The sequence below is a fragment of the Trichomonascus vanleenenianus genome (genome assembly GCF_965637985.1).
Source record: "Trichomonascus vanleenenianus strain CLIB 3782 genome assembly, contig: TRVA0_076S, whole genome shotgun sequence".
NCBI classification, from domain to species: domain Eukaryota; kingdom Fungi; phylum Ascomycota; class Dipodascomycetes; order Dipodascales; family Trichomonascaceae; genus Blastobotrys; species Blastobotrys vanleenenianus.
In genome coordinates, this window is record NW_027481811.1 from 1 (window position 1) to 23506 (window position 23506).

The 23506-nt window shown below is 46.2% G+C and overlaps 10 protein-coding genes and 2 non-coding genes across 12 annotated transcripts; 4 read left to right on the forward strand and 8 right to left on the reverse strand.

Annotated features, from left to right (window-relative positions):
- Window positions 1–269: 269 nt before the first annotated feature.
- On the forward strand, window positions 270–379 carry tRNA-Leu(CAA). The gene is made up of 2 exons: window positions 270–309; window positions 335–379. It is a non-coding gene; the product is annotated as a tRNA-Leu (tRNA).
- Window positions 380–381: 2 nt separating this feature from the next.
- tRNA-Glu(CTC) lies at window positions 382–453 on the forward strand. The gene has a single exon. It is a non-coding gene; the product is annotated as a tRNA-Glu (tRNA).
- Window positions 454–1947: 1494 nt separating this feature from the next.
- On the forward strand, window positions 1948–2406 carry TRVA0_076S00144 (uncharacterized protein; the record flags this gene model as incomplete). The annotated part of the gene is made up of 1 exon (XM_076687788.1): window positions 1948–2406. The coding sequence occupies one exon, from the start codon at window positions 1948–1950 to the stop codon at window positions 2404–2406; it is 459 nt and encodes a 152-aa protein (XP_076537967.1).
- Window positions 2407–3844: 1438 nt separating this feature from the next.
- On the reverse strand, window positions 3845–5470 carry MAL11 (general alpha-glucoside permease; the record flags this gene model as incomplete). Its single annotated transcript, XM_076687789.1, has 1 exon — window positions 3845–5470. The coding sequence occupies one exon, from the start codon at window positions 5468–5470 to the stop codon at window positions 3845–3847; it is 1626 nt and encodes a 541-aa protein (XP_076537968.1).
- Window positions 5471–6927: 1457 nt separating this feature from the next.
- TRVA0_076S00188 (glycoside hydrolase family 78 protein) lies at window positions 6928–9516 on the reverse strand (the record flags this gene model as incomplete). Its single annotated transcript, XM_076687790.1, has 1 exon — window positions 6928–9516. The coding sequence occupies one exon, from the start codon at window positions 9514–9516 to the stop codon at window positions 6928–6930; it is 2589 nt and encodes an 862-aa protein (XP_076537969.1).
- A 745-nt stretch (window positions 9517–10261) lies between these two features.
- AMF1 (MFS transporter) lies at window positions 10262–11848 on the reverse strand (the record flags this gene model as incomplete). Its single annotated transcript, XM_076687791.1, has 1 exon — window positions 10262–11848. One exon carries the CDS (start codon window positions 11846–11848, stop codon window positions 10262–10264), a length of 1587 nt encoding a protein of 528 aa, XP_076537970.1.
- Window positions 11849–12909: 1061 nt separating this feature from the next.
- Window positions 12910–13233, reverse strand: TRVA0_076S00232 (uncharacterized protein; the record flags this gene model as incomplete). Its single annotated transcript, XM_076687792.1, has 1 exon — window positions 12910–13233. One exon carries the CDS (start codon window positions 13231–13233, stop codon window positions 12910–12912), a length of 324 nt encoding a protein of 107 aa, XP_076537971.1.
- Window positions 13234–15152: 1919 nt separating this feature from the next.
- Window positions 15153–15920, reverse strand: GCY1 (glycerol 2-dehydrogenase (NADP(+)); the record flags this gene model as incomplete). The annotated part of the gene is made up of 1 exon (XM_076687793.1): window positions 15153–15920. The coding sequence occupies one exon, from the start codon at window positions 15918–15920 to the stop codon at window positions 15153–15155; it is 768 nt and encodes a 255-aa protein (XP_076537972.1).
- A 604-nt stretch (window positions 15921–16524) lies between these two features.
- GCY1 (aldo/keto reductase) lies at window positions 16525–17542 on the reverse strand (the record flags this gene model as incomplete). The annotated part of the gene is made up of 3 exons (XM_076687794.1): window positions 16525–17328; window positions 17374–17464; window positions 17523–17542. The coding sequence occupies 3 exons, from the start codon at window positions 17540–17542 to the stop codon at window positions 16525–16527; spliced, it is 915 nt and encodes a 304-aa protein (XP_076537973.1).
- A 641-nt stretch (window positions 17543–18183) lies between these two features.
- Window positions 18184–19217, reverse strand: GCY1 (glycerol 2-dehydrogenase (NADP(+)); the record flags this gene model as incomplete). Its single annotated transcript, XM_076687795.1, has 3 exons — window positions 18184–18996; window positions 19046–19136; window positions 19192–19217. 3 exons carry the CDS (start codon window positions 19215–19217, stop codon window positions 18184–18186), a joined length of 930 nt encoding a protein of 309 aa, XP_076537974.1.
- Window positions 19218–19513: 296 nt separating this feature from the next.
- Window positions 19514–20535, reverse strand: GCY1 (glycerol 2-dehydrogenase (NADP(+)); the record flags this gene model as incomplete). Its single annotated transcript, XM_076687796.1, has 2 exons — window positions 19514–20396; window positions 20498–20535. 2 exons carry the CDS (start codon window positions 20533–20535, stop codon window positions 19514–19516), a joined length of 921 nt encoding a protein of 306 aa, XP_076537975.1.
- Window positions 20536–22419: 1884 nt separating this feature from the next.
- Window positions 22420–23352, forward strand: TRVA0_076S00342 (DEAD/DEAH box helicase; the record flags this gene model as incomplete). Its single annotated transcript, XM_076687797.1, has 1 exon — window positions 22420–23352. The coding sequence occupies one exon, from the start codon at window positions 22420–22422 to the stop codon at window positions 23350–23352; it is 933 nt and encodes a 310-aa protein (XP_076537976.1).
- Window positions 23353–23506: the final 154 nt, after the last annotated feature.

Consider the following 23506-nt stretch of genomic DNA (forward strand, 5'->3'; position numbering starts at 1 on the left):
ACCCGTTCTACCCGTTCTACCCGTTCTACCCGTTCTACCCGTTCTACCCGTTCTACCCGTTCTACCCGTTCTACCCGTTCTACCCGTTCTACCCGTTCTACCCGTTCTACGTCAAATCAGAATAATTATACATTGTCCGCGAAGATTAACATCTCAGCTGAGACCTTTCTCAGTTTGCAAAGCTGACTAATCTAATCGCTTTTATAATTTCTTACTAATCGATGTCTCGATTACTCTTAGTTGACAAAGTTGAATGACTCTCAACAAATGACACTTTGGCCGAGTTGGTCTAAGGCGTTCGACTCAAGTGAAAGCTTTCGCAGCTAAACCGCGAATTCGAATCTCTCCGGAGGCGTGGGTTCGAATCCCACAGGTGTCAAATCCGATATAGTGTAAAGGCTAGCACGGTCCGCTCTCACCGGGCAGATCGGGGTTCGATTCCCCGTATCGGAGTTACTTATTTTTTAAAATTATATATATATAATATTATATAATTATAATGTGCGGTAATTTAAATGAACACCATAGTAAACTCGAGGATTTTTCCAACCGTGAATAATATATAATTATAAATTGGTGTTGTTTTTGAATACCTTTTAAGCCTAATAAGAAATGATCTGTTAGCTTCGTCAATCTTCTCTTGACTGAACGTGCACAGATCTTAATTGATTCCAAGTTAATTTCCAGTTCTCTCCAGTCTTTGATCTCTCACCTGCCTGTCCCTTATTATTAATTCTAATGCAAAGAGATGTCGATGGAGATGAAGAAAACTTTTCACTTGCAGATTTTATAGCTGCATGCTTCGCGTGCGTCTGGTTTACTTCAGTCTTAACTGAGTCAGGGTTCGAGTCTGCGACTGACTGACCCTTCACTCGTACGCTCATCACTTTCATAACAATTAATATATATCCTCTATATTTTTAGGCATTCTAGATCAATTGAGAGCTTCTTGAGCATGATTGGGTTTATGACTGCGGAGCTATGATTGAATTCAAATTCAGTTAGTTTCTCCGAAATGAACTTATTTGCACAATACCTGATATCCACCAGCTATTATTTGTTTATCTTATCAGGTTATAATATAAAGTTACGGCTAATAACTTCTCATCAGAAACGTCCCATGTAATTCCTGAGATATCAATCGAACTTTGAAACTAGTGCGTCATGTTGTACAATGTTTACAATATCCCTTAGAAGCCTTCTCTGATACTACATGTTTCAAATATTACTCTAGTGCTCATTAGTCCGCACTCAAATAGCCTAGAACCATGCTAACCCTTCATCATTACACATGCTTTCGTTTCCCATTTTTATTCTCTCGTATTGATTACTTGAAAACTTATGGCTAGCCGTTAGATTGTACGCTTCAGTGAACCGTCCTTACTCTCCACCTGTACTCTTTTTCATCGTTTTCAAGTCATACCAAAAAAGATATAAAATTTGTTTCACCGTCAACCGACGTCCCCCATCGACCGACGCACTCTCCGACCACCATGATCCCTAACCTCAATAAGCATTTTCTCCACCAAGATAATAGCTAACTTTACGTGAAGAAATTCCCTCCTTTTAGCGACCATGTGATTTGAATGACACCGCTTTTGGGCATCCGACACGGCTCCAAACTTGATGAAGCGCCAGAAACCAGAACCCATCACAAAATGAAGGGCCGCACTTTCAAAAGCAGGAACGCTGAATTTGACTACGATAGAAGAGGAGGTGGTTATCCAATTCATCATAAAACATGAATCGCGAGGGTTTTCGCCTCGGTGTGCGGATGTGGAATATATAACCAATGGCCTGCTCGCGAAGGGTGGTTTGCGTCAGACAGATCGTTTCCTCGAACGACGCCCAGAACTTGAGACGCCTATTTCTCGGGATTTAGACTACTGGAGAGGCCTTTCTAAAGACCCTGCATATATCGAGCCGTGGTTCCGACTAGTGCAGAAGATGCGGGCGAAGTACGGTGTCGATGACTGCGATTTCTACAACTTAGACGAGACAGGCCTTATGATAGGTCTGATTCGGCAACCCATTATGGTAAAGCTAGACATATGGGAAGCTCCCCAACTCAAGTTTTTGCCGCAGATTGACCGGTTTACGAAGGGACTGCAGTCAGTATCTCATAAGTTGGATCGTGTGCAGGCTATGGTACAAGTCCTAGAGGAGGCCAATACGAGCTCAACAAACGGTGGACGGTTAAAAGGATTCGATTGCAGGATGGAGGGATTATTAAAGGATCCATGTAAGGGAAATAATGGCCGAAAAGGGTGGATTGAGGAGGACGGATGCGTCGAGGAAGAAAACGAGGGGTCGTCAAAGCGGCGTCGGTCGGGTTTGCGGCTCTGTGGCACTGTTGCAAGACCCACCATAATTCAAAGATATGCACAGAAGCTGAAGAATAGATAGTTTAAGTGACGCAAGTAGTTCTAAGTGATTAGTAATTTTTGGTGAACTTATAGCGCTTTGTAGCGGTGAGGTCCGAAAAGGTGCTCGGTCGATAAATTCGTTACCGTATTCATTTATAGGCAATGGTTTGTCAGAATCTCACATTGACGATACACCATAACTATATCTACGGCTTAGCAGCTGCTCTACTCGGCCTTTATACTATATTGAGGTGAATTGTAGTACTCTTTCCAGTCTAATGGTACTACGGTAACATGTAACGGCATTTCATATCTTTAAAGTCCATCTCGCAAATAGTTATATGGGAATCCATATTGTCAGTACCTCATGTATTGTTAATTGCTCAGACTCCAGATGTTTGGAGAGTCTAATAAAACATCTTTTTGAACCATAAAGGTAGTGTAGGTATCCTCAACAAGTATTGAGTACGCATTTATTGCACAATAATGCACCAGTCACAAAAGTCAGTTGACATCAGCTCATCTCAGAGTATTATATGGGAAGTTATAATGATAGTAACATATTATTATGAGTATAATAGATTCTGATAATACAAAAAAAATAAAAAAAATATTGCCTGCATCCTTAGTTTTCCTCTACCGGTAGTCCATGCATGCCATTAAAAAGACTTATTGATCTCGAAAACCTAGGAATAATATTTAGGAAAGGATAAGAGCCAATGCATTGGATTGGCTAACAGAATGATTGGTGCGGAATATGCTGCGATCCCGCGGTCGCAACGGTGTAAGATTTCAGTGATTTCTAGTTATAAGTTGACACACGCGTTCCACTTTTTTTCCTTCAATGGTAGCCTGGAAGTATATACGGCTTACCCACACAGGCTTTCGTACTCAGGAAGCCTGTTTAGGAGGCAAGGCGTACACCACTGTACTTAATTAATTATCAGTACAGGTACAGTACCAGGGTGATACGGCAGGAAATCTTTTAACTAAATTAGGCTCAAATTTCTATGGTATGCACATGGCCATAGTTTCTGGTGACTGCAGTGTAGATAATGCATGAGCTCCTATTAAGGAGTTTTGACTTTGCACAGGAATTTAGCTCCATACCCTGTGTAATCGGTTTTCTCTGCACCATTACTTTGGTATCAAAAGGGATGCTCCTCAAAAATGCGTGACTCAGGATGTTCATTGGGAAGGGATGGCATATTTGACAGTCCTCAAGCTACGAATAAACTACCTATATCCCATTTAAGGTGTCATCCACGCTTTGTCACTTTCTTCGTTGATAGGACTGGTGATATAGTCGCTTAGGATAAAAATCGAACAGTTAAACATCAGGAACAACGTCAAAGTTGGATTGACTTGATTTCAGTATATTTTTATATGGGACTTTTCAATGGTATGGACATATGATTATGAGTAAGATAAGATAAAAAAAACATATAATAATAACATAAAACAAAACAAGAGCTAACCTAAACGTCTTCGCAATGTTCATAATCTACAGTCTTCTGCTCCAGTTGAAACGCTTCAGCAGCCCGGCGCTCAGCAACAGTTTCATATTTCTTGAATTGTCGCGTTGGCACATTATTGTTGAACAGCTCGTCTAGCTCTTCGTAGGTTCGTCGTCGCGATTCAGGAACGTACAACCATACCAACAAGGCCCAAACTACCATGAATGAGCCAAAGATGTATCCAACCCTCGCCCGAAGATCACCATATCCTGGATTGATAAGATATGGCGACACAAACGACCACATGGTATTAACCGCCGCTTCCAGAGACAGCGTGAGAGCAAGGGTCTTGGTTCGCAACACTGAAGTGGGAATCTCACCGGCAATTGTGTATACGACGGAACCAACGCCCGCATTGAAAAAGAAGTTATACATGGTCAAGAAACCGACGGATGCAGTCGCAGCAGCAGGGTGATGATCAGCGAATGACCCGCTAATAGCCATACAGAGTAGGAGAAGGCCAAGGCCGATGCAACCGGAGAAGAGCATGGGTCGACGTCCAACGAAGTCAGCAACAAGGAAAGAAGTAATAGCTCCAGATATAGAAAGGATCTGAGCGCCGATTTGAATCAGGAACGACTGCTGATCGCTGACACCCATGTACTGATACATCAACGGGCCGTAATTCGAAACGAACCCGAGACCAGCCATGGGCTGAGCCAAGAATACCAAGAAAGATATCAAGGTTCGACGCAAGTTAGTACCTCGGAAGCAATCAAGATAAGTTCCGGAAGAGTCAACAGCTTCTGCTTCCTGCAGAGTGATCTTGATCTTCTCAAGATGGCCATCAGCATCGGACACAAGGGAATAAAGGCGATAAAGCGACTTTCGCGCAGCTTCGTGCTTGTTAACTTTGACCAGATATACTGGCGATTCGGGCATGAAAATCTGGCCAATGAACCCGACAACTGCAAATCCCCATTGTGCACAGACGAGGGACTTCCAAGACCAATCAGAAGTCCAATCGGAAGTGAAGTTAGCCATGATAGCAGCGATAAACGGACCAATGCACTGAGAAAGGTTGCAGAAGCCAATAACGGAGGATCGGATGGCCAGAGGAGAAATCTCAGCAACATAAGCAGTACAGAGGTTAACAAAAGCGCCAATGGCAACGAAGTTCATCATCTTGCCTCCAAAGAACATGGCGATCGAGGTGGAGCCAAACTCAATACCGATTGAAACTATGTTAATGACCGCAGCACACAGGAGAATGATCTTGAAGCCAAAAATGTCGCTAAAGTACGATGCCGCCCATGAGCCGAAAATCCCTGCAGCCTGCGGGCCACCATTTATGGCAGACTGCCATTTGGTAGAGATATAATAGGAACCGTCCATAGGCTCTCCGAACCTCTCCTTGAACCGAGGAATGCTTAAAAGCGTACCAGAGGCTTGGCTCTCAAATCCTCGAATGATAAGCATCCATAGCATAAGGGAGATCCAGAACATCAGCTTGGGGTCATGGCAAAGAGCCTGCCAATAGGACCTGTTATGCTCCTGCTGTTGGATAGCACGACCGTGAATTTCATTCACGTCTTGAACGTGGGTGTCGACCTGGTCGACATGAGAGTGTGGCTCCTCCTTCGACATAGTGTTGATGATGTTGCCTCTCGGTGGCCACCGAGGGGTTATATATACTCATCGAAACATGTTCAGTAGATAGGCTGTTGGGTGTGGGGTAGTCTGCAGCAAACGCAGTACGCGTGTCGCGAAAAAGATCCGCCGAGAGTAACTGAACTTCGGCAGATCATCCACCAAGAGCTGCTAAGCGGCCCCTCTTTTTTTCTCTCCGCCTAAGACAGCGCGAACGTATTGAAGTTCCGTGCGTATGGCTGCATAACCGTCAGCCCCGCATCTACTCGCAATGTCTCACTTCCGCGAACATCGGTGTAAAGGGGTTAGGTTATTTTATCGGGGTAATGATTTAACGAAGATGGACGAGGTGGAGCAGAAGAGGTGATGGAAGAGGTAGGGGAAGCAAAGGTGAAAGCAAAGGTGGAGAAGATAGCGTGATAATGCTATCGTTGCTACTGTTGTTGTACCGGTAGATTCAATCCACAGGAATGTACGCACCATGGTGGAATATGGTTCCCAAATTTGGTATTAGAAGGGCGAAATAGACTCCAAATGTATGCACAAGATCAATTTTTTCATTTTGAAGCGAGCGTTAGGTGCCTTCAGCAGGACTCCGACTCTCGCATTCCCGAATGAGAATGCCGCCTAATGGTTTCCAGGAAATTTGGCCGTTCAACACGCTTCTGTCTTGAGGACTCAATTCACTTAACTCTCTTTTCCTCAGCGAGGAGGCAGAACAGATCTGCACTTAGCGAAATAAGACACAGCGGGGCAGGCCCACTTTTTCTTTAGCTATATTTGGCCCTACCGACAGCCAAGGCGCAAGGGGCAAGCCGTTCTACGCTGTGAAAACTATGAGACAACTCGGTACATATTCGTGCCGTCTCTCCTGACTTCAAATCTCGAAACATTTCTCCTCAGCATCAAGGAAGGACTTTATACCATTGCTAATTTTTGAAAGGCAATTCATCCTTTATTACAGGGTAGATTTCTCCTTGAGAGGGCTAAGTACAAGTTTTCTTCTCTGCTTTTGAACGGGCGTAATCAATCACGATTACGTCATGAGATTTTCCCTCATGCTATCAGTAAATCATATCACTAAGGAAATTGGCACCGTCTGCCACGTAGAGGTGTTCGCTTGTTCGCCTGTTCGCCTGTTCGCCTGTTGGCTTTATTTTATTAGAAATCTCACATACCGAAATCAGTATTTCTCAGTCCTGGGTAAAAATATTTACTCAAGATCATTATTATACTGTAATATTTACTGCCGTACTATTATGCATTGAGAGAGAGGGGGATGTGGCTGACTTCTCTCACATGGTCGATTAACAGCATACCGCGTGGCATCCAAAGGAAGTAGGAGAGCAAAAAATCCTTGTTACGACAGACAGAGTTTAAAAAGAAAGAGAAATACGTCAAGATTTATCAATTGAACAGCGTAACTAAGATTATCTAGTAGCAAAATGGACGGATCAATTGACATCGGCAGTAAAGAAATGGTTTCCTGAACCCACTGAATACATTTTTCCATCTGGAAGATGTACAACTCCAGTGACATTTGCAGGAATGACCACCTCAAGGCTGAACTTCGATCCCACAACCTTCCAGCTGCAGGAAATCTTACCGAACATAGAATCGTGCGTAGTAGTAGCGTGGGAGATGCCTCCCCCAAGGAGTGGCTTGATAACGACCTCTTTCCAACCAGGAGCTGCACACTGAAGCCCGCCGATCGATCTGTGCATCCAGTCGGCAACCGCGCCAAGCGCATAATGGTTGAAGGATGTCATCTCCCCTGGGTTAATCTTGCCATCAGGAAGCATACTGTCCCAGCGCTCCCACGTCGTTGTGGCTCCCATTGTTATTGGGTACAGCCACGAGGGATTCTCTTCGTTGAGCAACATCTTGTAAGCAACGTCGCTGTGGCCAGTCTTCACTAGGGCATCGCAAATAATTGGAGTTCCGACGAATCCTGTGCCGATATGGAAGCGATCCATGGTCACAATTTGCTTAAGCATGTTTCCAGCAACCTCAAGGTGTTCCGGGCTGTCCTCAGAGAACCCAAACATTACTGCAATGGCATAAGCAGTTTGTGAGTAACTGGCCATACGGCCCGATGGTGTCATGTACTCTTTTTCGAACAAGCTGCGAAGAGCATTGGCCTCATCCGTAAACTTTTTGGCATCTTCCTTCTCGCCCAGTAGTTTTGCTGCAGCTGCAACCACTTCTGTTGACCTAATAAGATAACAGTTGGCAACAATAGAGGGGTCTGTTTTCGTTTTGTCCGGCTTATCAGGAGGAGCATCGGGATCAAGCCAGTCACCAGCTTGGAAACAGCCTGGGTCCCAAAGCTGACCGTTAACATCACGCGGGATCTGCTTCAACCAGTCCCTCATGCTAGTATATTGCGCCCTAAGGATGTTGAGGTCGCCCGTCTGCTGGTAGATCTGCCAGGGAACAATGGCAGCAGCGTCCTGCCATGCAGCAACAATCTTGCCTTTCCAAAAGTTATCATACTTATGAAGAGGAGTTGGGCACACAATCGGCGGAGCTCCAAAGTCCTTCGTCTCAGCAGTCAAGTCAAGCAGCCAGTTCTTCAGCAGGCCCTGGCACTGGTAGAGGTAATTAGCAGTTGGCCCAAACAGCATAATATCACCCGTCCACCCTAGTCGCTCGTCCCGCTGCGGGCAGTCTGCAGGAATAGACACGAAGTTGCCACGCATACTCCAACATACGTTTTCGTGAAGCTTATTGAGTAGCTTGTGCGAACAGCTAAACCATCCAGTTCTCTGGAAGTCAGTGTGGTATACCAGTCCGTCCAAAGATTCAACAGTTAATTCACCGGGCCAGTTATCCACTTGGATGTATCTGAATCCATGATAAACAAAGCGGGGAGCCCACTCTTCACCCTCGGAGTCGCCCTTGAAGACATATGTGTCAACGTTTTTAGCCTCCCTCAATGGGCGTCTCCCCAATTCGCCGTTTTCCATGACCTCGGCGTGGTAGATCGTGACCTTGTGGCCTGCTGGTGCCTTCACTTTATTCAGACGCACAACGCCAACCATGTTCTGGCCAAAATCGACAATAGTCTTACCAGAATCGGACTTGAAGATCTTGTGAGGCTTGACAATCTCGGTGCACCTGACGGGAGGACCCACGGGAGGCTCAATGGCAACATCTACAGGATATTCAGTGACCTTCAGCCAGCCGGAATATCCATCAGACTTTGGAGTAGACCACCCAGGAATCTCCTTCGTAGCATCGTACGTCTCGCCATTGTAAAGCTCGGCGGACAAAACCGGACCATAGGTCCACATCCAGGAGCCGTCTGTGGCTACGACATCAACTGATCCGTCCTCATAGGTCACTTCAAGTTGGGCAAGTGCCATATTGGTGTCTCCGTACACATTGGTGGCTCCTCCGTCGAAACCAAGTAATCCGGAAAACCAGCCGTCGGCCAAGCGAATACCAATTGCGTTATCTCCATCGGTCAGCAATCTAGTAACATCATCAGTTCGCTGGACAATCCTGTGAGTGTAAGATGTCCAGCCCGGACTAAGAAACTCGTCTCCAACTTTTCGACCGTTGATCTCAACTTCATAGACTCCTTTGGCGGTACTGTAGAGCCTGGCTCGAGCAATTGAACCTCCTTTGAGGCTAAACTGCTTGCCGAAAAGGACTTCTCGCAAAGATTTCGGCTCGGAAGTGGCGATAAATTTAGCCTTGAAGTCGGAATTGTCAAGCAGAGCGGCCTCAATGACGATGGGATCACTCCATTGAGACCATTCACTGTCGGACGCGCCTTGGACACGGACGGAAACTTCCACTCTTTGTCGAGATTTGAGGGGCCCAGCGGTCCACTCAACAAACGTGGATTGAGATGACTCAACTGCCTCGTTATAGACTAAGTCGCGTCCTTCAGTAATACGAAGTTCGTACCGCTTTTGAGTCCACCCGTCAGAGGCATCAACGACTTTCCAGGATAATCGCGGCTTGCGCTCTCCAATGCCAACTGTATCACACTTCTGGTGGTACTCGACAAGTACTTCAGACACGCGTGTCATTTTGCAACGTCTCAAGCTGTTGGATTAGGCCCAGACTGTGCCATGGCATAGCTTTTAATCTTGGTCGTCTCGGACTAAAGATCTTCCAAGCTCCGGGGCCCCGCAACGGCTCCAGCCACTACCCCGCACATTGCGCAGAATTCGTATTCGGTGTAGTCTAAATTCCGCAGCCCTTCTGTAAAACGGATAAATAATGTACCATGATATTCTGTAGATGATAATATTTTCTTTTCTGCCGAAGAGGGATGAGCTGCGATCTTTAAGTTCATAGCTGGCCACATCCGAGCCACTACGGTTTTTGAGGGGTTAACTAACGTGTTTCACCATCAGCCGGCGAACATCATCGACCGGCGAACTCTCTCCGCATACACTATTGGCCAACTTCAAGACGCTTTTTTTCCATCAAAACAATGGCTAACAATACGAAAGAGAATAATATAATTCTAGCAATTAGTGCAATTAAATTGTCACCGCTTTTGAGGTCCGTTCGCCGGTCGATGATGTTCGCCGGCTGATGGTGAAACACGTTATTGAGCTCTGAGGTGATAGCAATTCAAGCTCAGCTACTTGCAATGCCTACTCCACAATAGGCAATTTGCTTTATTTTGGAGCCTGGCAACTGGATTCTTGAGTGACTGGCTCAAACTCCCCGTAGGTCTGCCTTGCGGAGAAACTAAAGGGACGATTATTCGGAGAGGATTGATTATGCAAGGTATGTATGTTACAAAGATCTATGCAAAAATGGTTAGTTTTTCTTCTTTCTTCTGATGATATCTGCAAGAACCGTAGCGGAAGCAATGGCGATCCCCAGACAACTAATACCGATACCCGCGTAGAGAGCTGACCGGTAGGAGCGCAGAATATCTTGTGGGGATTCCGCAGAAGGCACACTGTATCTCTGGACTGTGCCACCAATTCCCAGGCCGATTGAAATGGAGTAATTAACGGCCGTTGCGACGAGGGAGGCAGCAATTCCCTGGTGAGCCCGCGGAACCGAAGCGCTCAGCAAAAGACTGGCGGCTGGGAAATTCATGTCCATCCCCCAGGGCGCAATTAAAATAGCCACAAATGTTTGAGCCCAGTAGACCTGCGTCAACGGCAAGGTTGCAATGAGAATCGAAGGCACGCAGAATGCAATCATGGAAATCAGGAGGATTACGGAAATTGGAAGCCGCGACATGAGGACACCAACGGCCAATGAGGCAAACATGCCGCTAAGCGTAACAGGGCTAAACTTGGCGATCATTAGAATGGGTGTGTCGCCCTTTAAGACCTCCAAAATCTGGGAGAGATAGAAGATCCACATGCCGAAAGTCGCCCAGCCGCAGACCACAATCGCTAAAGCTGACCCTATTCGCGCGTTGAACACCGTTAGGGGCACAAGAGGCTGCTCCGCAACCCTCAATTCAATGTAAACGAATGCGGCAAAGAAGAGCATGCCGATAATTAACAAGACATAAGTATAGGCTCGCGACCAGCCGATAATTGGGGCCTGATTCCACGCAACGTTGAAGAAAATGAGCCCCGCAACACCAGTGAATGCTCCGAGAAAGTCAAACCGCTTCCCGTCTTCATCGTGTTCGTCCCTTGCGGGGATAACGAAGTAAGAGGCCACCGTGACTACGGTAGCTGTGATAGCCATGATGTAAAACGCCCAGGGCCAATGGGCGAATTGAGCCAAGAGAGCCGAAAACAAGCCTCCCAGGATATACCCGCCTGGCGAACAAGCGCCAAAAAGGGCAAATGCCATATGCTTGCGCGTACCCTCTGGGAACGTTCTTCCCAGCAAGGCAAGGCTATTGGGCATCAGAATTGCTGGGCCAATGCCCTGAAGTCCCCTGCATACATCGAAAAAGATGCTTGTCGAGACATAGTTGCTCAGCCCGCAGATCAGGGACCATAGAGCCAGCCATGAGAACCCAATGAGAAAGAACTTCTTGTGGCCGTACATATCTCCAAGACGACCAGCGGGAAGAATGAAGGTCCCGACGGTAAGACTATACGCGGCGAGATACCAGCTGCGTCTTCCGTCATCATGGTCGTCTCCAAAAGTCGATCCGATGATCTGGAGAGGAAAGTTAGCCATGCCCACGGCTGCCTGGGTGAACATCTGAGCGCACATAAGAATGGACACAAACGTCACTTCTCTCGTCAGACACATCGGCGGGATAGTCTTTGGCATTTGACCGCTAGAGTCAGGAGCCACCTCTTTTGTCGAGGTCTCCGGCGTATTTTGTGAGCAGTAGTCCTCATCGCAGAAGATGAGGTTCGAACCTCCTCCCTCGGTGCACTCTGAGACTATGTCGGACTTTATGCTATGATCGCTCGTCATGGTAGCCCGTAATCTAGTGTTGCGGGCTGAGAAATTAGGACTGAGTGCGTATATATATTTTCCGCCAGGATATGGAATCAATATACTAGGTAGCTATGGCTTGAGAAATATTTGTAATCCACCCCACCATCGCATTTCGTGCTCTAATGTCTCATTAATCGGTTGTTAAATTCTTCACGGGGTCGCCGTCTCTTAACAATTGGAATAGTAAATTCATTTATTATTAGTAATTGGCGAGCAATCTGCTGCTATTGCATTTCGTACTATCGGACGGCTACAGCTAATGTCTCAAATTTCTCGCCCATGATTTCGTCCTTCATACTTCAAGGGATCGTTTTCCTAACAATTGGAAAGGTAATTCATTATTTACGAGAAATCTCCTCTTCTTAGCAGCCCATCTAGCCTATATACGGTCTTTCAGAGGCAATTAGAGAAGGGAAAAATCTTTGTGTTCAGCCGCGGATCGACATGCATGCGTCTTAAAGAAAAACTAAGCCGCAGGTAGTACTTTCACCCGCCATGAAGTTTTGTTGAAAGCCTTCCAGATATGGGAGTCAGTTACGGGCTAGGGATAAGAGGTTATGAGCGTGGGAATGGCTTTCAAAGCCAATCAGGAAATTGCCCGCTTGGCGGCGGAATGGTTACTAGTTGCATTCTAAAATTCCAATTTGGCCTGTGGAGTTATGGTTTCCTATATAGGTGTAGTGAGCGATTCAAAGCAGGATCGACGCTCGGTGCCGAATTAAACGGCTTGTGGTATTTTGGCTTCCTATATAGGTAATCAATAATGTTAATTCGAAGTCGGAACAACGCGCTCCGTACCCCCACCATCCAATTTACACGTCCTTGAGCGCGGATCGGCCCGACGCATTAATCCTCCCCGTAACCTGCACTTCGATATGCGTTTAATTATTGTAACGAGAAAATTTTTTAATTTCTAGTACCGGGTTTTATTATTAACGAAGATAGTTTGGTTCATTTGGGATAATCGATTCTAGGCTATGCGGCACAAATTTAGCGCGGTGTAATTGAGAGTTCAATGCTATGGCGTTTTGTGACCGTTAAAAATTTGGGCTGTTAACTCGACGTCCTGTTATAAGTACGACGGAAGTCAATTCAAAAAAAAAAACCAGTAAATTATACTTCTTGTCACATAGGAGTGAAAATCGTATAAAGCTTAGGATGTTCATATCATTGCATGGTATGAGAACGCGAAAATTTGGTTGACGACACGATAGAAATTGGGATACCGACACTTGGATACTGCCATGATGTATATGAATGAGAAGGAGGTCGGACGAGCTATCCGAGATAGCGGCATCCCACGAGAGGAGCTGTTCGTGACTACCGACAACACGATAGTAATTTCTATTTTTTGTATACATGCAGTAAGGTACGCGGTCTAAAATGAGTACGTTCTACAGTTTATAATTATCACCGCAGGAAGTACCGACATTCCAGGTAACGTTAGTTACTATGCCATGGATACCTTGTTCGCTAAAAGCCATAACTACCAGTAGTTATTCATAGTCCTTCTGATTTATAGAATAAATAAACAATCTTGAAGTTAACAGGTCCAAGTAAGGTGCCACCGTCATGGGCAATCGTTTAACAGGGTATTGAAAATTTGAAAGATTAACGGTAGATTATACTGTATACCCTGTGGTTTCGAGAGGAATATGACCAAGAATACCAATATCCAAAGCTCTGAAACCCAATTACCTACCGGTAGTACAGTTACATTGGTACCCAATTATACAAGAAACCAATTACTGTACTGATATTAACCATTAGCGCGCCTTTGATGGGGCCGCGGCTGCATTTGAGACTCCACTTAAAAATACACATGCAGTTCTAGAAAAGTTACACCGTAGGTATTTACCTTCTACGCATCCCACCTTCCTTCTCGTTTCTACATTCGCTCATCTCTTAACGAAGGTTGTTTTCGCGAAGCGGTTTCGAACAAGCAAAATCAAAATCTTTTTTTGTATCAATTGGGATCCCCAAAACATCAGAAATTGAGCAGAGATAGATCACCTGCTGTAGGCTATCCGCATTTTTGGTGTGATTAACGATTGAGTATGAGCATATTGATGTTTAATCCAAGGCCCCCAATCCCAGTCAATCCAATCACGGAATTCCTTTACCTTATACAAATCAGTGCTTTTCCACCGTAAAAGAGGCGATACGAATTGCCCGAGATATACATCCACACGGCTATTCTTTAACTCCTTTTTTGTTTTACCAAAAACATTATAACCAAAATCAATGAACACGATATTTCTTTTTGCAGAGATCCAGGTAGGGTGACTATGATATTTCTTGGGCACAGATATGTTAACAGCATGTTCCGTTCCTGAGCCGTACTTTCAAAATCAATCACCGACTTCATGAGCCTTTGACGGTCATGCTGAGAGTACTCCTCTGGATTTGCCTGTTGCATTGATGGGCCCGATATATATTCGATTAGAATAAGCCGAACTGTGCGTGTTTGAGAGCTCTGAACTGGCAAGTCCAAAGAAAAGGAGCCATGAAACTGGGGAATCAGCCTACCCTGGAAGTCGGATAAATCATGATATACACGTATCTCGTGCGTATTAAGCCTGTCCACCCAAAGAAAAGGATTAAGTCCACTCTCATCGTCAAAATAAAGGGGATCGTAAACTTTGCCACCAACCTTGCTCCTCGTTTTATATGATGCAAACTCGACTGGGCCTCAACCGCGAAGACTTGTGCGCTGTAACCATCGCCAACGCTGAGTTGTTCAAGGATCTTCAAATCAATAGTTCCCAATCCAAAAGCCCCTGCTAAAGGGGGATGGCGCACACAAGCGTGAGGTCTTCTCTTTCCCGCAATATATCGTCACTGCTAGCACAGTACTCGTAAAACACACGTGTAGCAGGAGGAGCTATATGCTTACGGGCGGTGAATTTCCATTCCTTGACATACGGGATTGGTGGTTTCGGCAGTTCGCTAAACGGAGGTGGGAGTGGCATATTGTTCATGATTATGCTGGACTTTTGGTATTTTCGAGCGTGAAACGCCCCCAAAGTGGGCCTGACGCAAGAATTAAAGTTTAGGTTAAGGAACTCTTTACGCAAGCATTTCCCCAGCCAGTTCACAATCAAATCTGCTTCATCAATTGCGAAGATAAAACCTTGTTGTTAGACTCGCTATTTCTGAATAATCGGACAGCCTGACTGGCTCAGGAGATTTTCGAAAGGAAAAAATGATCATGAATACCAATATCATAAGCTCTGGAATCCAATTATATAGGAACCCAATCATATAGGAATTAAGTACCCTAATTGTCCCGGAACAGTGGGTGTTCCTCGCATACGGGTGGGACACTCCGTTGTTTGATCTTCTCCCCGTTCGCAGTGATCTGGGCAACTTCGTCGTCGGTCAGCTTGACGGTTCGCAGGTTAAGCCCCAAACGCTCTGGGTTGGTACTCCTTGGAATAACGCTGGTCCCCCTGGCCACTCCCCATGACAAAACAATCTGCGATGGTGTCACATTGTACTTCCCAGCAAGTTCCTTAATCAAAGGATCGTCACGCACCGGAATGGACCGTCCCGATGGACTGTACGCCGTAAGCAGAATGTTCTTCTCCTTGCAGTAGTCAAACAGCCTCTGTTGTGGGAAGTGCGGGTGCAGCTCCACCTGATTGACAGCTGGCACAACCTTAGTAGTCGGAGCCTTCAACAGCTCTTCAAAGTAAACAGTATCATAATTTGACACACCGATTGCTCGGACCTTATTAGACTCGACGAGTGGCTGCATGAGCTCCCAAGTTCTGATGTGGTCCCACGACTTGTCGCCGTTCAGGATCCTGGGTTCAGCTTTGTGAGGTAAGTACTTATTAGTGCCATTCTCGACCAGAGGGCACGGCCAGTGCACTAAGTAAAGATCGACGTAGTCGAGCCCAAGGTTAGCCAAGCTCTCATCTAAAGCGGCTTTTGGATCCTTCATTCGAGTTGGAGGTAGCTTGGTTGTCACAAAGATCTCCTCTCGTGGCACACCGCTATCTCGGATAGCTCGTCCGACCTCTTTCTCGTTCATATACATCATGGCGGTATCCAAATGTCGATACCCCAATTTCAAAGCGGTCTTTTCAATTAGCTTCACTTTCAATGATACAATAGATAGGAGCCTACCAAGATGGCGTTGTAGCTTGCGTCATCAGTGGAGCGGGAGGTGCCCAGGCCCACCGCTGGCATCTTGACGCCATTGTTAAGGGTGTATATGCTAGAAACCTCAATTAGCTCTCCCAAGGCTGTTATTAGTTCCATCGAGACTTACTTCTTGTTGATTTCAGCCATTTTCAGGTCACTAGGGGATGCCAGAGTGGCAACTTTCAATGGTTCAGGAGCCCCACAGCTTATAAATACACGATCGTCCTACGTGGGGGTCCCTGGGGGTCGACAATCAATTCAGCCTAATTGTCAAGCAGAACGGCCTCAATGACGGTAGTATTGTTATAGGTCTCGAGTACAATTATCAGTACAGTACGGTACTAAATTGAGGGAGCAGTCCTCACCCCTCAAACACTGGCTCTGCGAACAAATATGACCCCGAATACCAATATATAGGAAGCCGTTACATGGGACGCAATTATATAGCATCCCAATTATATAGGAAATTTAATAAACTAAATATTTCCTATTGTGTTACCCTAATTTTGGAAGAGTGGCCACTCCTCACATTGGAAATTGACTCCTCGCTGCTTGATCTTCTCACCATTCGCAGTGATCTTGGCAACTTCATCATCGGAGAGCTTGACGGTTTGCAAGTTGGACTCCAAGCGCTTCGGGTCACCACTCTTGGGAATAACGCTGGTCCCTCGGGCCACTCCCCAGGACAAAACAATCTGCGCTGGAGTCACCTTGTACTTCTCAGCAAGTTCCTTAACAAAGGCATCCTCAAGCACTGGAACGGATCGTCCCAATGGGCAGTATGCCGTAAGCAAGATGTTCTTTTCCTTGCAGTAGTCCAACAGCTTCTGCTGTGGGAGATATGGGTGCAATTCAACTTGGTTCACAGCTGGCACAACCTTCGTAGTTGGAGCCTTCAACAGCTCGTCAAAGTAGATGGTGTCGTAGTTGGATACGCCGATGGCTCGAGCCTTGCCGGACTCAACAAGCGGCTGCATGGCTTCCCAAGTCTTGATATGATCCCACGACTTGTCACCGTTAAGGTCCTTAAGGTCGGTCTTGTGAGGCAAGTACTTCCGAGTGCCATTCTCGGCCAACGGACATGGCCAGTGCATCAAGTAAAGATCGACGTACTCCAACCCAAGGTCTGCCAAACTCTGGTCCAATGCAGCCTTTGGGTCCTTCATGAGGGTTGGAGGCAATTTGGTAGTCACGAACAGCTCCTCTCGTGGGATACCGCTATCTCGGATAGCTCGTCCGACCTCCTTCTCATTCATATACATCATGGCGGTATCCAAATGTCGATACCCCAATTTCAAAGCGGTCTTTTCAATTAGCAATTTCCACCACTATTCAGGGAAGAAACCTACCAGGATGGCGTTGTAGCCTTCGTCATCGGTGGAGGTGAAGGTGCCGAGGCCCACCGCTGGCACCTTGACGCCATTGTTAAGAGTGTAAGTCCTAAGATAAACATCTCAATTAGTCTTTAATTGCCTTTATTAACTCCATCCAGACATACTTCTGATTGATTTCCGCCATTTTCGTTTGCTAAGGGGATGTCAGGTCACAATTATCAAGGTCAAACCCCCGGATAAATACCGTGATGTACACGTTTTAGCCGACGCGGGGGTTACGTTAATTAACATGACTGCCCCCACACAGCCACCGTCGGAATTCGTGACCGTTGAGATTTGAAACAATAAAAAGCTTAGCTTGACCATTGAATTTTCTTTTCTAATTAATCAATTTCTTGTTATATGAGAATGAATTATTAGAATAGAAAATAAAAAGAGGATTAATAAGTAAATAATGAATTGCTTTTAGAGTTACTTATCGTCGTAGAAGGCTTCGACGCTCCAATCGGGCTGGAGAGTTCTATTTAGCGAAAGTTCGTACCTGCTTCCAATAGCAACGTTGACGAGTAATCAGTAACCCTCACCAACCGGAATGGGCATTAGATATTGAACTAGATCACCTAGGAATCTCCTTCGTAGTATCGTAGGTAGTCTCGTAACAAAATTTGTAACAGACCTCGAGCACCTCTGCCAATATAGGTGTACGGTGTAGCGATTCTATTTGTCTGCGCCTTCTCGTATAACATAATCACTAATTCCAATATCCAGAACTCTGGAATCCACATCACATAGAAATTGGATACAAAATACTAAATACTTAGGTATCTAATTGTCATCCTGGAAGAGTGGGAACTCATCACACCGGGGATTGACGCCCCGCTGCTTGATCTTCTCACCCTGGGCGGTGATCTGGGCCACCTCGTCGTTGGACAGCTTGACAGTTCGCAAGTTCAACCCCAAACGCTCTGCGTTTGCACTCCTTGGAATAACGCAGTTCCCCCGAGCCACTCCCCACGACAAAACAATTTGCCCTGGATTCACCTTGTACTTCTCAGCTAGCCCCTTAATCAATGGGTCCTCACGCACTGGAAGAGACCGTCCCAATGGTGAATAGGCAGTAAGCACAATATTCTTCTCCTTGCAGTAGTCGAACAATTTCTGCTGGGGCAGATATGGGTGCAGCTCAACCTGATTGACAGCTGGCACAACTGTAGTAGTCGGAGCCTTCAACAGCTCTTCAAAGTAAACAGTATCATAGTTTGACACACCGATTGCTCGGACCTTGCCAGACTCGACGAGTGGCTGCATGAGCTCCCAAGTCCTAACATGGTCCCACGACTTGTCGCCGTTGAAATTCCTGCGATCTTCGCCCTTGTGAGGTTGGTACTTCTGAGTGCCATTCTCGGCAAGAGGGCACGGCCAGTGCACCAAATAAAGATCGACGTAGTCGAGTCCAAGTTCCGCCAAACTCTCATCCAGAGCAGCTTTGGGATCCTTCATGCGAGTTGGAGCCAATTTGGTAGTCACAAAGATCTCCTCTCGTGGAACACCGCTCTCTCGGATCGCTCGCCCGACATCCTTCTCATTCGCATACATCATGGCGGTATCCAAGTGGCGGTAACCCAGTTTCAACGCGGTCTTCCAATTATTAGCTTCAATTTCAATTATGCAATAGATGCGAACCTACCAGAATGGCATTGTAGCCTGCGTCGTCGGGGGAGTTGAAGGTACCCAGGCCAACCGCGGGCATCTTGACGCCATTGTTAAGGGTGTAAGTCCTAAAAAAAAAAACAATTAGCCTCCAACACTATCATTAACTCCAGCTAGACTTACTTCTTGCTAATTTCAGCCATTTTCATTCACTAGGGGGATGTCAGAGTAGCAACTTTCAGGAACCCCACAGATTATAAATATATGCGTTCAGCCGTGGGGGGGTGTCACTTTTATTAATACGGCTGCGTGGGGCCCCACACGTTTTCCGCCGAAACGGGCGACCGTTGAGATATGAATCAAAAAATGAGCTTTTATTTAACCGTTGAATTCTCTTGTCTAAACAATTTTGTTAAAGATAGTGATCTTGTGTGAAAAAAGGCAAGAGTTGATGGACAGTGATCTTGTATGCAAGTTAGCATGATAAATAAATAAATGTCTCTCTTTACTGCTTATCGTCATGGAAGACTTCAACGCCCCAATCAGGCTGCAGGATTCGATGGTGGGAGGACCGAGAGATAGTCCGCACCTGCTCAATCTCTTGGTTGGACAACTTCAAGTACTTTTCAGCATTTGGAACAGGATCCTTGGAAAGGACTACGTATCCTCTCTGAAGCAGCCATGACTCTAGGACACAGGTTCGCGACACATTGTACTTCTTGGACAGCTGAACTAGCACTGGATGGCCGAGAAGGCTCATCAGTGCGGTAGAAGATGGGCAGTATGCCTCAATAGTGATATTCTTCAGCTTGCAATAGTCAGTGAGATGGCACTGTGCCAAGAACGGGTGCACTTCGACCTGATTAACGGCCGGCTTAGTAGTGGTAGTAGGAGCCTTCAGAATCTGCTCAAGATGGACTGAGGAGCAATTGGCAACGCCAATTGATCGCGCTTTTGCCTTGGGAATCTGCTGCATGAGCTCCCAGGTCTTAACGTAGGACCATTCAGTGTCGACGTCTCGGGTGCCATCTTCTTTTCGCGGGATAATTGCATTGTCCTTAGGGTTCAACGCAACTGGCCAATGCATGATGTAAAGGTCCACGTAGTCTGTTTGCAGGTTCTTTAGACTCTCGTCCAGGGCAGCCTGGGGATTCTTGTGGTGCGTCGACCACAGCTTAGTCGACAGGAAGATCTCCTCACGAGGAACTCCGCTGTCCTTGATGGCTCGACCGACGTCTGGCTCGTTTCCATACATCCACGCCGCGTCGATGTGCCGGAACCCATTCTTGAGAGCATCGAGAATGGTCTTGTACACATCGGTATCTCGAGTCAATTCAGCGCGAACTCCGACAGTAGGGATAACTGTGCCGTTATTTAAGGTCGATCGGCTACAAAATTGTTGGTTAGCTTGAAATTTTAAATTTTAAAAGGATTAGTGTTTAGTGGGGCTCGGAGATCTCCGCATACACGGCCCTCTGATGTAACGTACAGCTGAGCGCTAGAGGACTTTGGAGGAACTACAGTCATTGCGAAGGCTTTAAACTGTTGGATTCTAAAATATGAGGGGGAAAATAAAACAGAAGGATTCAAGAGTTCAAGACGAAATGCTGCTCTATTTATGTCCAGCTACTGTATGTACCATAGGTGTACTGCATGAAAGGCGGAGCAGCTCGATGTGCAGGATCGACTTACCCCAGGTTTTTCTTTCGGCTTTTTTTCTTGCATATACATTCGGTTACAAGTGGGAAATCCGGGGCAGAGTCAAAAGAAAAAAACCGGGTGAGGCCCCCTACAGAGGTCCTATAGCTGCGTAGAAATGCAGATGGAGAGCATCAGGGTACCCGTGTTCCGACGGAACACAGTTCCACCTTTCTCCGAGTGGGTACGAGTACAGCACTTACGGGCATATACGAAATGGTGCGCTCCATACTGCCTATCACGAGGTCCTTTAAATAAGAAGCGATCTAGTGCATGCAGAGCGGGTATTTTTCCAATTGGGGTTTTTTTGTACTGCAATTTTTTTATCTTATGGTATTACCGTAGACAGTGTGATTACCGGCATTCTCAGCAAGGAGGTATTGAGATAGTTTGACCGCCAAAACATGCTGTGGAACTACTGCGCTTCAAGTATTTATATATCAACATTCAAGGTTGGTTTGTGCCCATGGAGATAATTGAAACCGTGAAATTGCTTCACTTCAGTCGCCGTGTCTGTAGCCACAGGTGGAGACAGGACGGCTTCACTTTCGTTGGTTCCCACTGCCGAACATCGAATAATTCCCCATTTTGCGATATTCGCAGCTTAGTATGATGTAAAGTAAGCAAATGAAGCAAATGCTTCGCGCTGTTTATTTATCTATATTATTGGAGTACCGGTAGGTACATTACGCTTTGCAATTGGAAATAAGTGCTCCCGAATCTTGGAGGCTGATAACTGCAAATATTCATAATGCAGCTCTGCACTTTCCCGTTCAGTCAGCATATAGGGTGTAAAATACTGTCCCTTTATTTTAATCTCTCTTGGACCACGAGCGACAGGAGCAGTCGAATTTTCTACGTGCAAGCCTCTCGCAGTTCTTAACAACGCAGCCCGGATAGGTATGTAAAGTTTGTTCCACTTCTACGGAACTTGTGAGGCTGAATCTCTGGAGAACTAGCTTGTAACTGAGAGGTAATAACAATCGTTCTCAGCAGATTAACGACGTTTTAAGCTTTTATTGTTCAGATCATCCTCTGCAAGCCGGTCTAGTATACCAATGAGGAGATCTTCTGGCAGATGGTCAATATTGATTGACAAAGAGCTGTTGAAACAACTGCTCGTAATATTAAGGATATACATTTGAGTTACGTACTGTATTACTGTACCGGTACCGGCACTGTTTAAACGGGCTCCCACGACTACAGTATCAGATTAGATTACCGGTAATAGATGCCGAGCGGCTTCCAAACTGACGTCCGCTCAAGCAGAGTCTCCTCCAACTGGATGCCAATACCGGAACAATGGCAATATACCATTTAATGCAAGCATAGTAGGTTTATCGGATGTAGCTAGAGATAGCGCCGTATGCGGCTCACGGTCTTTACGCGTCGACGCGCGCGCGAAAAATAAGTTCGCCATTCCCCCCGCCCACAAGATAACTAAGATGGATGAACGAACCAAAATCCAGGCTGGCATTATCAAGGACCTAGGGATGGCCATGGAGTCAACCTTGCGGCACGTACCGCTTGGGGCAAGAGTAAAATTTACCAGAAAATGCCCGATCCTGGTTATGATAAGGACAGGTTTGTAGTTGTACTTATTGTCCCCTATATGACTACCTAGAACAGGATCGGTACGACAGGCTTTTATCTCTTAATTATGGGCCATTGATTCTCGGCAAGTGCGAGGACAAGCAAGAGGCTAAAAAAGATATGATTGCTGGGAAGTATACCCATATCATCGTTTCTCCAGAGGCGATCACCGAATCCAACCGTGCGATTTTTGAGGATCCTCAAGTCGCGGACAGGCTATGTCTTTTGGCCGTTGAAAACTGCCATTTAGTACGGGAAAATTTCCGTGAGCATGGCTCAAACCTGTTGTCCTTCTGTACCCTCATCTCCCGCTCGGCTCCTTGCTTTGCTTTTTCTGCGTCGATAACCCCAATAAATTTGGAGTTTCTCAAGCATAATCTGTACAATCTTTTGGTGGAGGAGCCAAAGGTGGTCAAGGTTTCGATTGATCGCCCAGAGTTATACTATGACAGCGGGGCAGGATCTGGCGACTTTATAAATGATATGCAAAACTTTGTCCTGAAGTATGTGCGGGAAGCAGTTGAAGGCGGGGCTCCATCGAAGCATGCTCGGCCCAAGCATCGGCCTGCTCGTGGCAAGGCCCAACCCCCTCCCGCGATTCGTGAGATGATGCGGAAGAAAAAGGCCGAACAGAGTGGGGCTTCTGCTAGTGAGGCTCCTAATAGTGAAAAGGTGGCCCAAGACATGCCCAAGACAATTGTATTCGTCAAAGACGCTGCTACTACCTCCGAATTCAGGGATCTGCTCGTTGATCACATTGAGAAAGAATATCGGCTGGACGGTGAGGTTGTCCGTCAAATGATTGTGCCGTTCAATGAGCAGATGAATGCGCAGCTGAGGCAAGAAAATCTCACGGAGTTTAGAAAACCCGACTCCAAAATTCGCATTGCTCTTGCAACCGAGGTCCTGGGTACGGGAGTAAGCGTTCCGGACGTCAAGATGGCAATCCAGTACGGAGAAGCTCCTATTGACTTAGTGATGCAAAGGTTTGGCAGGGCTGCTAGAACGCCGGGTATGGAGGGAACAGGAGTTTACTTGGCATTATCCGCGTAAGTATACATTCATATAGTTTTGTAGGGGGTACTTCGCTGTTTCGAATGACTTGGGGGCCAGCCCCCAAACCCCCGTAGCTCCGCTTCGCGGAGGTGTCTATGAGAGAACATCGCGAAGCGGAGCCCCCAGGTGTGTAGTGAATATGGGACGGCCC